General features: G+C 47.0%; 1 protein-coding gene across 1 annotated transcript in view; it reads right to left on the bottom strand.

The window, feature by feature from the left end:
- Nucleotides 1-4,068: 4,068 nt before the first annotated feature.
- The window catches only part of SH3BGRL (SH3 domain binding glutamate rich protein like), a 45,379-nt gene continuing 35,107 nt past the window's right edge, over nucleotides 4,069-14,340 (bottom strand). The window contains exons 2-4 of the mRNA XM_048514498.1: nucleotides 8,701-8,886; nucleotides 7,000-7,080; nucleotides 4,069-5,123 (exon numbers count right to left, since the gene is read on the bottom strand). Coding sequence (XP_048370455.1) covers nucleotides 5,091-5,123; nucleotides 7,000-7,080; nucleotides 8,701-8,886 — 300 coding nt within the window. The 3' untranslated portion in view covers nucleotides 4,069-5,090. The remainder of the gene's footprint in view (nucleotides 5,124-6,999; nucleotides 7,081-8,700; nucleotides 8,887-14,340) is intronic.

The following is a 14,340-nucleotide window of genomic DNA, read 5'->3' as shown; positions in this document are numbered from 1 at the left end:
CTCCCTGTTGGGCTGTTTTAAAAACATGTTTTAGAAATATGGTAAAGTTCCTTGTTTTAAGAAAGTATATTTCTTTTGATTTCTAGAAACAAAATTAAGTATTTGAAAGTATTAAGTATTTGACAGGCAGTCAATTAGAGGAGAAGTAGTTGTTTCTGTTGGCAGTAGACGGTAGGACTTGCTATAATGAGTTTAAATTATGGTCAGAAAGATACCAGCTGGAAATTAGGAACTTTTTTTTTACAGTAAGAGTTTTTTACAGTAACAGAGAAATTATTAATGCCCCACCCCCAGAATGCCTGGCCATGCCCCCGTCGTGCCCCGCCTAGCCCCACTGGCGCTACGCCACTGTTTGAATCCCACCACCATGGGAACCGGTTACTAAAATTTCTGGATCCCACCACGGGATATACCATAAAGTTGATATATTCTTATAAACTACTGTGTTCCTGTTCTAGCACACGTAACGTCACTTCCTTATAGCCTCAGACTGTGTGTCTTAGGCCCCTTCTGCACATGCAGAATAATAAACTTTCAAAGCACTTTGCAGCTGTGCGAAATAGCAAAATCCACTTGCAAACAACTGTGAAAGTGGATTGAAAGTGCATTATTCTGCATGTGCAGAAGGGGCCTTAACTTGGACAGTGTAAATCCAGCTTTGCAAGTCCCAGGTTCAACATTTTGCATCTCTAAACTTTCTCAGCAGGTCCCTCTGCTAGAGACCTGCTGCCAGTCAGAGTAGGCAATTCTGAGCAGGAAGGGCCAATGGTCTGACTTTGTATACGTTAAGTTAGATCAGTGTTTCCCAACCTTTTCGAGGTCAGGGTACCCTTGACCTCACTCTTCATATCTCACGGTACCCCTGCCGCCACCCGCCACCTTCCCCTCCCATTGCCCCTGCTTGCCACACCCCTCATCTTCCCCTCCCAGGGTGAAGGGGGGTGGGGGTGGCTGCTGACCTTGTGGCAGGCCCTGCCCCATGGGCCAGCTCCATGTCCTTGCTGGCACTGGTGGGAGACACCACAAAATGAGGGGGGGCAGTAGTGTTGCCACGGTACCCCTGGGACATGCTCACGGCACCCCAGTGTACCAGGGAACCCTGGTTGAGAATGGCTGAGTTAGGTGTTTGGAAAGGCTGAAGACCACCGCCCTAGAAAGGCACAGAAGCACTGCAGGTTACAAACAGGAAACAAGATGCAACTCAAGCTTGGGTTTATGCCAAGTAGAAACTTTTATTCTTAATTGCAAACCGCATGAAAGAACAGAATGGACATTATAGAGGGAAAATGTGCAGCTTCTATTACAGAAGGTTGAAAATGTGGGTTGTGTGGCTTTGTTTGGTTTTCAGGATTAAGACTAACATGAACAGGAGGACCAAAAACAAACAACCTGAAATCAATCTGAGAGGCTAGTGAAATGTATGTTAAGATGAGGGAAGTCAAACATCTTGTAATTAAGGATTTGACAATTCATAACCTAGAAGGATCATTGGGAATTTAAAAAAAACTTAGCCAACCAGAATGAGCAAAAATTAAGGCTATAAAAAGAAACAACTTAAAGACTTTCACAGGCCAATCCAAAGCCTGAGGTGGGTGGAGCCAGTACTGTTGCTGCGCTGCCACCTCCATAGGGCTAAATGGAGTTATGCCACCATAGGGCTAAATGGAGTTATGCCACCTGAAATGGAGTTATGCCACCTCCATAGGGCTAAATGGAGTTATGCCACTTGGAGCCCTGGGCCATGGCTTACCTGGCTAAAAGTCAACTAACAGTTCAACCCCTGGGAATGCCCCCCATGCCAGCATCCGATGGGACACCTGCATAGTTCCACAGTGGCCCCAACTTTCAGGTTTCGTCACCATGGAGCTGAGGGGCAGCCAGATGCCACGCCTCTGGCCCCTCCACCAGTAAGGATGCCCCTTGCACCACGGAGGGGGCAAATGTGTCACTGCAGCCTGGCTCCAACACTGGCTCCAATACTCAATTCAGTTCCCCAATAGGATTGTTTCAGTTCTTCAGAAGAAAAACAGGAATTAAAGAATGGCTAAATTCCATCTCTGAGATTTTGACACCCGAATCCAATTAGTTTGGCAAATCTCAAAAAATAACAGTTTAAGGCAGTAGTTCTCAACCTGTGGGTCGGGACCCCTTTGGGGGTCGAACGATCCTTTCACAGGGGTCGCCTAAAACACTCTGCATCAGTGTTCTCCATCTGTAAAATGGATAAATGTTAGGGTTGGGGGTCACCACAACATGAGGAACTGTATTAAAGGCTCGCGGCATTAGGAAGGTTGAGAACCACTGGTTTAAGGAGATAGTCTTGTCTCATTTGAACAAGAAACCTCAGTACAGTTCTCATAGAGCAGGGGTCTACAACCTGTGGCTCTCCAGATGTTCATGGACTACAAATCCCATCAGCCTCTACCAGCATGGCCAATTAGCCATGCTGGCAGGGGCTGATGGGAATTGTAGTCCATGAACATTTGGAGAGCCGCAGGTTGCAGACCCCTGTCATAGAGGCAACTGACCTGTGCCTGGTACATATGAAGAAGAAGAAGAGTTTGGATTTATATCCCCCCTTTCTCTCCTGTAGGAGACTCAAAGGGGCTTACAGTCTCCTTGCCCTTCCCCCCTCACAACAAACACCCTGTGAGGTAGGTGGGGCTGAGAGAGCTCCGAGAAGCTGTGACTAGCCCAAGGTCACCCAGCTGGCGTGTGTGGGAGTGCACAGGCTAATCTGAATTCCCCAGATAAGCCTCCACAGCTCAGGCGGCAGAGCGGGGAATCAAACCCGGTTCCTCCAGATTAGATACACGAGCTCTTAACCTCCTACGCCACTGCTGCTCCTTCAGATTGAAGGTTTGCAGAGATTGCATGTTTTTTTTCATTTTACAAAATCCCCAATAATTCAACTACTTATATAATAGCTAGCATAAGATGCATTCTAGTCTAGCCTTGTGAATGGTTCTGATATACTGACCACCTAATGAAAAAGAACTGAACCCTTCTTGCTGGGTCCTCAGTCTACCAATGCAGCCCAACTTTGCCACTTGGTCAGTTCTCAAAGATCTCAAGGGTGTGGTAGAGCCTCACTGAGAATCATCACTTGCTACTTGGACTGGCAAATCGTTCACATTACAGCAGACATCCAAATTCAAAGCTAGCGGGAGGGAAACATCTCGCTTCCTTCCATAAACTGCAAAACCAACTGTATCAAGGGGAGTATTTATTGCACAAAACAAACTTCTCTAATAATTCTAAAGCTGCTGTCCTGTGAGGGAGTTTCTATTGGAGAACTGTAAAACTGTATTTAGGCTCTTCCAAGCCTTTGGTCCTAAAAATACACTAACACTCCAGGTCTCAAACCAAAGAGGAATGTATTTTCTTCCCACCCCATTATTTCACATTCCAAAAGCCTATTCTCCATTTGCGACACATTTATCCTAAGATAGTTCAGCCTGTTTTGCTCTGGCTTTCTGACTAAGGCTCATTCCGCACATGCAGAATAATGCACTTTCAAACTGCTTTCAGTGCTCTTTGAAGCTGTGCGGAATAGCAAAATCCACTTGCAAACAGTTGTGAAAGTGGTTTGAAAACGCATTATTTTGCGTGTGCGGAAGGGGCCAAACTTAAAATGACTTCAAAGACGCTTCCATTTCATGATGCATACATGCAGTTCAAGACATATCCAGCAATTTGCATGGCATAAAAAGGTTGTAAGTCAGGTGGGATGGAAGCTTGTGCATACTGTATCCTGTTCAGGGTAAAGATGACAGGAGATTTGTGCAGACTGGTGGCGAATATCAACTACACGAAACAGGACACATGGGTAAGAACTCTTTCAAGCCCATATGCATAAGGTCAGTCGGTTTGGTGTGTGCCAACAGGCAAAAGGACAGTTTGGCAGGGCATCATCCGATCGGCCCCTTCAGACCAATCCTATTCCTGCTGTCTGCCCTACTAAATCGACATGATATCAATACATTATTTCAAGAGGACAACAGCCTTTGATACGACTTTTTAAATGAGAAGCCTCAATGTATTGAAACAAATTTGCAGAAACTGAAGTCGGCCTCACAATATTTTATAGGATGATGTATCAAACGCTAAAAGCACTGGTGTGGATCGACAGAACCCATTGGGAGGATTTTCAACACATGGCCCCTATTCTTGACCTCTCTCTTCCTAGAACAGCAACCCAATTTTACAATTTTGATTACTTGGAATGACTAGACTAGATTGCTTCCTGCTTGTCGAGGTCTAAATAGAGACATGTTTGTACAGCGGAACAGAAGTCCTGCACATTGTTTCCTGAGAAGTCTCAGGAAAAGTAGAAATAAGGATCGTCGGTGGTTTGGGATGGGGGTGTTATTTCACTGTCTAGTCACTGATGCCAGTTCCACCAAGCCAGCAGTAAAACCTTGGCACAAATTGGTGCATTTGGGTCCTCTAAAAGACAGGTAAGTCAAGCCGGATCTTGCTCCCTGGGAAATTCCCCACATTGGTCAATTCAGTGAAAATCTTGTAACAATTCATCTTTTGAAGCCTATGCCATGAACTACAACATTACAATGAACAAAAATGGAAATACCCTAATTTCAGCAAGCAATTATGATCATTACTATGTTCAATTTTTTTTAGCAAAGTCACAATTTAAAAGGCATCAACATTATAACATTTTTTTCAATTCTCCTCGAGGCATTTCAGGCACAGGGGTTTCTTTATGGACATTTTCGCTCCTCCTCCCCTTTAAACAGCTGTATCTGTAAGTATAAATCTGAATTATTAATAGCGAAACACAGTGTTTTGGTAAGTTTACAAAAACAATCTGGCTGCCAAAAATATGTGCTGTACCAGCTGGAAAAATCAAAAAGATTTCTTTTCGGACCACTGACTTCAGCTCACATTTGTGATTTTTGTCTTGGCTCTGTTTTATGCTATGCGTAGCAATCGGCGTTTGAGGAAAAACAACAAAACCTTTTCTGTTTTCCTTGAAGCCCGGCAATTTTGCCATTGTAGAAAAAGCTGTGGACGTTTCCCTTTGCAGAATATTTAAGGCTTGAGGCAGGAATGGGCAGAGAGGAGGGAAATCACGCTTCTTGCTTGGCGAGGGATTCCGCTTCCTGAAACGACATCGACAAGAACAACAACATCCGCATCATGAATAAAAACATAGCAAACTGTTGACTGCTTGAGCATGTGCTGCTGCAAAGGGAAAACTGGGGCAAAATCCAATCGAATGACGAAACCACAAAGGCACAACCAGGGGACAAAACCACAAAGGCACAACCATGGTGGGGTCACATGTCCCCGGGCCCCACACCAGCTGGTCTCCACCCCCTCCCCCTCCCTCCAGCCCCGCCAGCCTGCTCCTTCAGCCGGCGGAGCCTCCAGCAGAAGGAGTACTTTAGGCCACCGCCAGGCACCCCTCAGCCTGGCCCTGCCAGGCGCCCCTCAGTGTGGCTCTGCCGGCTGAAGGAGCAACCTGACAGGGCCAGGCTGAGGGGCGGTCCATGGCTGGTTCCCACCAGCTAAAGTGGGGGGGGGGCGCCCAGAGCAGGTGTTGCCCCGAGGCACCATCCCCCCCCCCCCACGCCTCTGAGCACAACTTCTATAGCAATCTCTATTACTAATAGATTCTTGGAGATACTGCGCACAAGCAGAACGTTTGGCTGAATACTAGATTAAGGTGACCAGATGGTCACCTTTGTGATCCGGGACAGGGGGGAGGCGCGCGCAGCCGCAGGAGCGCACGGCCTTCTGGGGCTTGCCGTTTGCAAGGTCTAAATAGAAGGCCGTGCGCTCCTGCGGCCACGCGCGTGGGAGGCTGCCACACTGCCTTGCGCCCCAGAAGGCAGTGCGGCAGCCTCCCAAACTCGCAGTGGCCCACCAGGTGCCATTGGAAGCTCACATGCAGGATGTGAAAGCAATGGCCTTCTGTGGCTGTTGCTCCCGAGCACCTGGACTGTTAAGGCATTTGCAATCTCAGATCAAAGAGGATCAAGATTGGTAGCCATAGATCGACTTCTCCTCCATAAATCTGTCCAAGCCCCTTTTAAAGCTATCCAGGTCCTTGGGCGGGAAACAAATGCATGCAGGCGCAGGCTGCCACGCACGCCAGTGCACCTCCTGCTAGACTGCTTCAAGCTCTGCGCGCTACTGCTGAGAGGAGGGGCGTAACTAAGGCAAAAATCACGTGGCAAAATCACCAATTAGTAACCCCCTCTCGGCGCACACAAATAATTAGTAACCTACTCTCGGGAACCTGTGAGAACCTGCTGGATCCCACCTCTGGAGGACAGACTCCTGTCCATCACGGACATATTCAAAAAATTCACCACTGTTTCAAGATTCACGTTCAACTTTTGGGGATCCTGAACATTCCTGATTTTTGCTGATTAACTTCCACTCTGAACGCCCAGTGACTTCTGGAGACACAATTATCTGCTTGGGTGGGGAATCCAGCGACTCGGCAAATCAGAAAAGCGAACGTGTTTGTTTTAGGGGAATGCCTGACTGGCAGCCAAGTCTTGTCTGATCCTATCAAAATCAAGGAATAGGGTATTTTTCCCCCAGTTTTCTGGTTTGCCATAGCAACTTAATGCTTAACCGGCCTAGACAGTTCTATCAAACTAACCTAGGGCAACATTTATCACAAAAGACAGCATGCGCTTCTCTTCAAAAGGGGAGCATAGATTTCTTTGCAAAAGACAACATCTTTTTCAAAAAGTACTTTCAAGTTTTTAAAATGCATTTTTAATCCCCTCCAGCCTCCGATACATTCTACGTTTTTCTTTTCCTGAAACAAAATGAACGTTTATTCTGATCTTTGCAAAACCTGAGGGATTCTGCCTTTTGAACTATCCAGCTATCCCACCTTATTTACAGTACCCCAAGTCTGTTAAGCAAAATTCAAATGCCCCCTGACTACCAGCAAACAACTGCAAAGATCTGACTAAAAACCACTGAAATGAAATACAAAATGACGACGCCGCATACCTTAGAACCAGGGGGAGCCGTCAGGCCTAAAAAAGCGTAAACGGCATTATTTTCTCGGGCTTCAAAGAAGGCTTCATAATCCTTTGAGACAGACGGAGAGCACAAAACGTTAGATAGGAATATCCAGGGCAAGGTGCAGGCATTTATAAAGCATCAGCGTGGGGTGGGAGATAACTGTTCACAGGGGCCAACAAACAGTGTTAACCAAACTATGTTGGGCTTAGAGAGGCGAACCGGAAGAAAATGGCGCCCGGGGCAACACCTGCGCAACTGCCCCTGAATGCCCCTCCCCTCCCCACCCCACCCCACATCCCATTTACTTTAGCCAGTGAAGGAGGGCGGCAGTCGTCCTGGGAAGCCTACTGGGGCCAGGTCTGGTGGGACCGGGCTGAGGGGTGCCTGGTGTGGCAGGGGCACCTCTCCACGGGAGGGAAGTGGGGGCAGTTTTGTGCTCTAATTTATTTTTATTTTTTTTGAGTTTTTTATACCGCCTCACCCCCGAAGGGCTCTGGGCGGTGAACAACAAATGAAGCAACATACAATTAAAATCCATTTAAAATAAGCACAGCAGTCAGCATATAAAAACAGCGTCAGCAACGAAATCCTTATTAAAAAACCTTCCCAAAAGGGGGGGGGAAAGGGGTCCCATAGGTGGTAAAGGGACCCCAGCACAGGAGACTAGAGTAGAGGGGGGGAGAGGGGGGGAGGGGGGACTTCTCAGCGGCCGGACACTCCAAAGGCCCGGTGGAACAGCTCTGTCTTACAGGCCCTGCGGAACTCACCAAGATCCCGCAGGGCCCGGACAGCTGGAGGAAGGGTGTTCCACCAGGCAGGGGCCAGGGCCGTAAAAGCCCTGGCCCGAGTGGAGGCCAGCCGCATCATGGAGGGCCCGGGGACTAGCAGCAAATTGGCCTTTGCTGAACGCAGAGGCCTAGAAGGGGCATATGGGGTAATGCGGTCCCGATGGGCGGTGGCTGGGGGTTAATTAATCTCCATGTCCCTCTGGAAGATACGCCCCTGGGTTTTAGCGCCTTTGACAATGCCCTTGACAGCTGGGGTCATAAGTATCTTATGGCCTGTGCCTTATTTCATTGTTCATTCACCCAAGTGGTCATTAACAGCTACTAAGAGATTCTGTATGAGCAGGTGATGCAAAGGTGCCTACTTGGAAAAAGGTTTATACATTCACTTTGAGTGTTCCCTTATTTCCACAACAGCAGCCAAACATCTAGCAACCCTGTGTAGTACTAAGCTTGTAGGATAGATTTATCATAAACAGATAACAGTATCTTGAAAGGCACAATTCTCTGATTGGGGACCAATCCTACCCTTGTCCAATGTTTCAACTGAGTGAAGTTTGAAGCCTTCCTCCAACTTTAGTGCTCTTCTATTGGAGGAAAGCTCCTTGGAGAATAGTTGGATTCACCCATTGAGATGAATGGAGCCAGTACACAGGACGGTGTTTCCCCTTGAGCAAGCCTATAGGAGTGGTTCTTTAATTAGATATGGACTACACTTATCAGCCCCTGCCAGCATGGCCAATTGACCATACTGGCAGGGGCTGATGGGAATTGTAGTCCATAACATCTGGAGTGCCAAAGGTTCGCCACCACTGCCCTATGCATATCAACAAGATTCACACAGAACAGCTTTCCCAGGAATTTAGGCCCAAAAGGGACAAAAGGGATGCCTGGCTCTCACCCCAAGGTACCGGCTGTCATTAAAGAGTCGAGGGGGCAACGGATTCCCGCTAGCCGGCCGGCTATCTTCAGGGACGTTCTCCCGCATCCATTTTCGGTTCTCTTCGTTGGCTGCGATATCTTTCTCCTCAAACTCAATCTTGTTGACTTCCAAGAAGCCGATCACATCCTGCTGCTGCTTTTTAATCTAGAACAAGGAAAGGCAGGGGAGAAAAGAAAAGACAAATCAGATATGGGAAGGCTTACCGTATATACTCGTGTATAAGTCGGCCTGAACATAAGTCGAGGCACCTAATTTTACCACAAAAAACTCGGAAAACATATTGACTCAAGTATAAGTCTAGGGTGGGAAATGCAGCAGCTACTGGTAAATTTCAAAAATAAAAATAGATATGGTCGGGCGCTATTTGGGGGTCTCTGCCACTGACCCCCCATCTCACCAATCCCAAAGTCTCTGCTGACTCTTCTAACAGTCTCTGCCACCGACCTCTCCATCCCGCAGTTTGTCCAGCTCACCCAGGTCGACTGGCTGTCACCCACCGAGAGCCAGGGGCCGGCTGCCACCGAGAAGAAGGCAGAGGCAGAGAAAGCGGCTGAAAGAGGGAAGGCAGAGAAGAAGGCAGAGGAGAGCAAAGCAGAGGCAGAGAAAGCAACTGAAAGAGGGGAGGCAATGAAAAGGCAGGAGAGAGCGAAGATGGGAGCGGGGGGAATGCCACACAAGAATTAAGTGGGACCCTCACTTGCGTATAAGTCGAGGGGGGCTTTTTCAGCACAAAAAAAGTGCTGAAAAAGTAGACTTATATGCAAGTATATAAGGTACTTAACGTTGGTAGGATACCAAAGTACAGTTGTCCCTCCCAAATCAGTGAAAAATAACAGCACTCCCTAACTCTACTTTACTCAATCAGCAAATGCATTAATACTCTGGAATGGCAGAAGACCTCTTATTATCTAAATATTTCCCTGTTCACGACAGAATAAGTCAAAAGTCCTATGTTGAGAAAGAAACTAGCCAGAGCCCTGGAATCCAAGAATCCAGATGTGTACGGCTGCCAGCCAAGAGAAGGGGGGACTTCAACATTCTTCCCCCCCACCCAGCTCCCGCATGACTTGGAGAAACAGAGAAAGAATAATAATGATCTCATGTGTCACGTATCAACTTGGTGCAATCCTTACACTTTAAATCAGATAAAATTATACATGTAGGCCAATAAAATCCTCTATTACACTGAGTATGCTTTGCCAAAGACCTCCAAAGTGAGCCCAGGACAGAAGAAAGATTGTTTGGGAAGACCCAGTTTCAAAGCTCATATTACTACATTGCATGATTTAAATTTTATTTGCATGAGGCATGGATTTCAGAATTTCTCCGGGTATTTCCTGTTTAAGTACAAATCTCACACAGCTCTACCCCACAAGATTATCCAACATGGGTTGCCTGTCTTTACCAAAAATGTAACAGATGTTACCTGGCCAACCACAACTGGTTGGGTAGGGGTGGGGGAAGGTGGAACTTGGATGGGTGGGGTGGGGTGAGGGCTCTATGAAGAACAGCAGCTCCACAGAGCTGGCGTGGGTGGTAGGAATGGGGGGGGGAGAGTTGAGGGCCACTTTGGGGTAGGCGGAGGGAAATGCCGGCCTTTGGAAGTCTCGGCACATAGGAGGGCACCATACTCCCTTGACATACTCCCTTAAGCAGGGGGAGTGCTTATTCACAGATATCCCTGCCCGCACACCAGCCTAAAGAGAGACGGGGAGGCCATTCTCTGGCAATTGCCAAGTCTACCTACAAGGAACTTCTACGAATTTTTTTCTTTCTGTTCTCATGCTTTCAGCTTGCTTGCCACAGCAGCACGTTTTCTGCTCCACCGCCAAGGAAGAATGTGTCCTCAACACGATACAGTAGCCCTGCTGAATGGATACTCATTTCCAGCCACAAGAAGGCCTCTGACGGCATTGCCTCCCCTGATTATCTTAATCCAGATACTCCCTTCTGTAACTAACTTCTCCTGACCACCTTACAATGCACTCTATTGTTTCTCAAACAATCTACCCGGACATACCCCAGAGGTTATCCCAGCACCTCCCAAAGGCCATCCTGACACACACACACACCCCAGGTGGTTCTTCATCCTATAAATATCCTACCCTCCAAAGAGCCAATCGCCCAGTGCCACTGACACCTTTCCGTCTTTGTCACTGTGCCCAACGCATTGTCCCCCGGAACCAGATGCTGGCCATTTGGTTCTGAACCCCGGATCTCCTTCAAGTCGCCATCAGGCTGTATTACCCACCCCCACCCCCACCCTCCCCACACACACACACATCCCATACCCCTTTCTATTCCAAACCTATTTTCCAACCTATTTATATCTTACGAACTCTATGTGTGTGTTTATTACACTGAATCAAGTGCTTGTGAACCTCTTATTCCTGCAATAAAGATTATCGAATTTGCACTATATTCCTCTTTGTGGATTTTCTTCCAAGAGCTGATCTTTGTATATATTGGTATTAATGGTTCTCTACCCAGCCTCTTGCATTATTAATACGCAGTCTGCTCTGAGCTAATTTCCCCCACATTATTGAGAGACTGTGTCTCCATCCTGGTAACGGGCTGTTGGGTGGGGGGGGGGGAGAGATGTTGGGCCTTTTGGAGGCCTGGCATTGCTGGGAAGGACAGGGCAGAAGGTGGGGGGACGGTGTTGCTGCGGAGGGTTGGGGGGAAGGTGGAGGGGGAACTCCAGACCTTTTGGAGGCCTGGCATTGCTGGGAACGAGGAAGGGAAGGCAGGGGATGGGAACAGCATTTCTGGGAGGGTGGGGGGAAAGGTGTCACCAGGCCGCAGAAGGCCCAGCTGGGGGGTTCTGGGGGTGGGGGGGGGGAAGGGAAGGGAAGGGAAGGTGGGAAAGGCTTTGCCCGACTGAGGAGCAGCTGCTCCGCAGCCTGGCAACGGCCAATGGGAGTGCAGGATGCACAGGGCTTGGCTCCCTGTGCGTCCTGCATGGTAATTGGCTAAGGGTTTGTCATCATTTCATTCAAACCCTTAGTCAATTATATACCGTGTTTCCCCAAATATAAGACAGTGTCTTATATTAATTTTTGCTCCCAAAGATGCGCTATGTCTTATTTTCAGGGGATGTCTTATTTTTCTGTGTTCTGTTCATCGGGCATGCTTCCAAACAAAAACTTTGCTATGTCTTACTTTCGGGGGATGCCTTATATTTCGCACTTCAGCAAAACTTCTACTATGTCTTATTTTTCGGGGATGTCTTATATTAGGGGAATCAGGGTATTGTTAGATACAGATACACACATACATACATGGGGTGTGTGTGTATAAATGTGTGTGTATATATACATCTACACATTTTAATTTCCCTTCTAAACATATCCTAATTATTAACTTTAAAAAATTATTTAATGCTGAATTACTAAAAGAGAAGAGGCAATGGATTCTTCATTCAGAAGAAAGGAAAAACTGTGATAATTGGTCATCAACCCATCCTTCTTTAGCAGTGGGGTTATCCTTCTCTACCTTCACCAAATAAAAGGACATTTGAGGTGATTACTGAATGTCCCGTTTTGTTAATTGTACTGAGCCATTATACACCGTCCACCCTGTGAAACATAAATAAAACTTCATCGGAAAGGTTAGTTTTGTTACTGTCTAGCTTCCTATCTCCCATCTCAGCGGCTGGTCTGGAGGAATCCTTCACAAGGACACAGGTTGTGATCGGATTCAGACAGAACATCTGCCCTCCTCAAATATGCTCAGTTCTCCAGGAGAGCAGCTAGGAGGAGGCTGACGTCTATCGTGAGAAAAACAGTTCTCCGATGCAGGCCAGATAACTGGCCTCAAGCAGCTTTCCCTTATATGGGCAAGTCAAAAACACCCAAATCCTCCCCCAAACAGATGTGAGGTCAGCAGACTGTCACACAAAGCTCCAAATATGGCAGCCAAGTGAGCAGGAGATGCCGAAAGAGGAAGCCGGAGCTGCAGACAAGCAAGATGATTCTGAGGTCTTGGCACACAGTGGGATGATGCTCTTTGGGGCTCTGCGGATCTCGCCGATACGGACGATTGAGGCTGCGGCATTTATGGGGGAATTTGAAGAGGCTCCCTTTTCTCTTCCAAATGCAACGGTGCTGCTTGGGAGGAAACCAGAATTGGGGAAGGGGCTCTTTAACCCTTCATTCTGCCTGCTGTTTTGATCACAGGAAGTGGCACCTTCTGCCAATATTTTCCTTAGCTGAGAAAAACGTACAGGTGCCTGTATGTCCTCCCTCCCTTGGGAAAAAAGATGGTTAAAAGCAGATTGGGGGTGGTGTTTTTCAGCAGGAAAATAGCAGGGGACAGAAGTCAAAAACAAAAGCAACACCTCACATCACCCCTGCGCTGTTCCCTTCCAAAAAACAGCTGCATTTGAAAAATAAATAGGGGTATTTTGAAATGATTATAGCTCGAAGAACAGTGCAGTTCCGCATACATTCTGATGTGTAATTGGAAGAATGTTACCTGCCTGATTCTACACCACAGGTGTGAAATTCGCAGCCCTCCAGGTGTTATGGACTACAGTTCCCATCATCCCCTGCCAGCATGATGCTGGCAGGGGATGATGGGAACTGTAGTCCATAACATCTGGAGGGCCGCGAATTTGACACCTATGTTCTACACGCTGAAATGTTTCTTCTGAGCAATGAATGCAAGTTCAGCCATTTCCACCACATTTTAGAATGCACATCTGTCTTCCCCCCCCCCCCCACAAGGTTCAAGCCACAATGAGAGGGGGGCTCAAATTGTGATGGGGGTATTAGCAAATCCTACGCCCTTCCTACCCTTCTAGAGAAGGAAACAAACATGGAATCCATTTATAAATCATTGAAATAAATAAATCATAAGGTAGTGAAAATATATATAAGATACTTGGAGATTTAAATTTTGACTCATTGGAACTGGTACAATTGTAGTCATTAAATCTACAAAAAAAAAAACAAATGCTACTTTAGGAAAAAAATTCCAAAATGTAATTGAACGTTTGATTGTTGATTGTAAAGACTGAAAATTTAAATGTCAACTTTTTTTATGTTAGCAAATTAAGTTATATATTTGGGGGGGATTAATGAAAGGGGGGGGAAAGACTATACTTAATTTCTGGTGCATCGATCAATTGCAAAAGGTATCCTCAAAGCCACCCACGGCGTTTGTTCATTCAAAGAGGATGGAACTACTGTTGCTAACACTCCAAAAAGGTCTCTGTTTCAGCAGAAATCGGGCCATAACAAGGAATGCCGGACTGCTGCCAAGGCAAATTAATTTCTCCGCAGGGAGCAGAGCCAGTCTGAGGTCCCGGCGGCATGTTTTGCCTGGGCTGGCATTCCAAAGAACACCCAGAACGTTCCTGCTATTCTAAGTCAGAAGAGCAGGGCTGCAAAGGGCCCAGCTGAGGACAACTGTGGTGTTTCAGAGGCTAAAACAAAGGGTGCATTAAGTGGGCCAAGAGGCTAGCCAGAGTGCCCTGAATAAACAGAAACTGAAAACTTTTTGTTTCGAAAGGGCACATATTTACCAGCAGCCCCGGCAACTGCGCAGCAGATCTGGCCATTTTTGAAGCACAAAGGAATTCTCTAATAAGGACCT

This window comes from Sphaerodactylus townsendi, linkage group LG13 (genome assembly GCF_021028975.2).
Source record: "Sphaerodactylus townsendi isolate TG3544 linkage group LG13, MPM_Stown_v2.3, whole genome shotgun sequence".
NCBI lineage: Eukaryota > Metazoa > Chordata > Lepidosauria > Squamata > Sphaerodactylidae > Sphaerodactylus > Sphaerodactylus townsendi.
The sequence above is the reverse complement of the archived record's forward strand: the minus strand, read 5'-3'. Positions and strand labels throughout refer to the sequence as shown.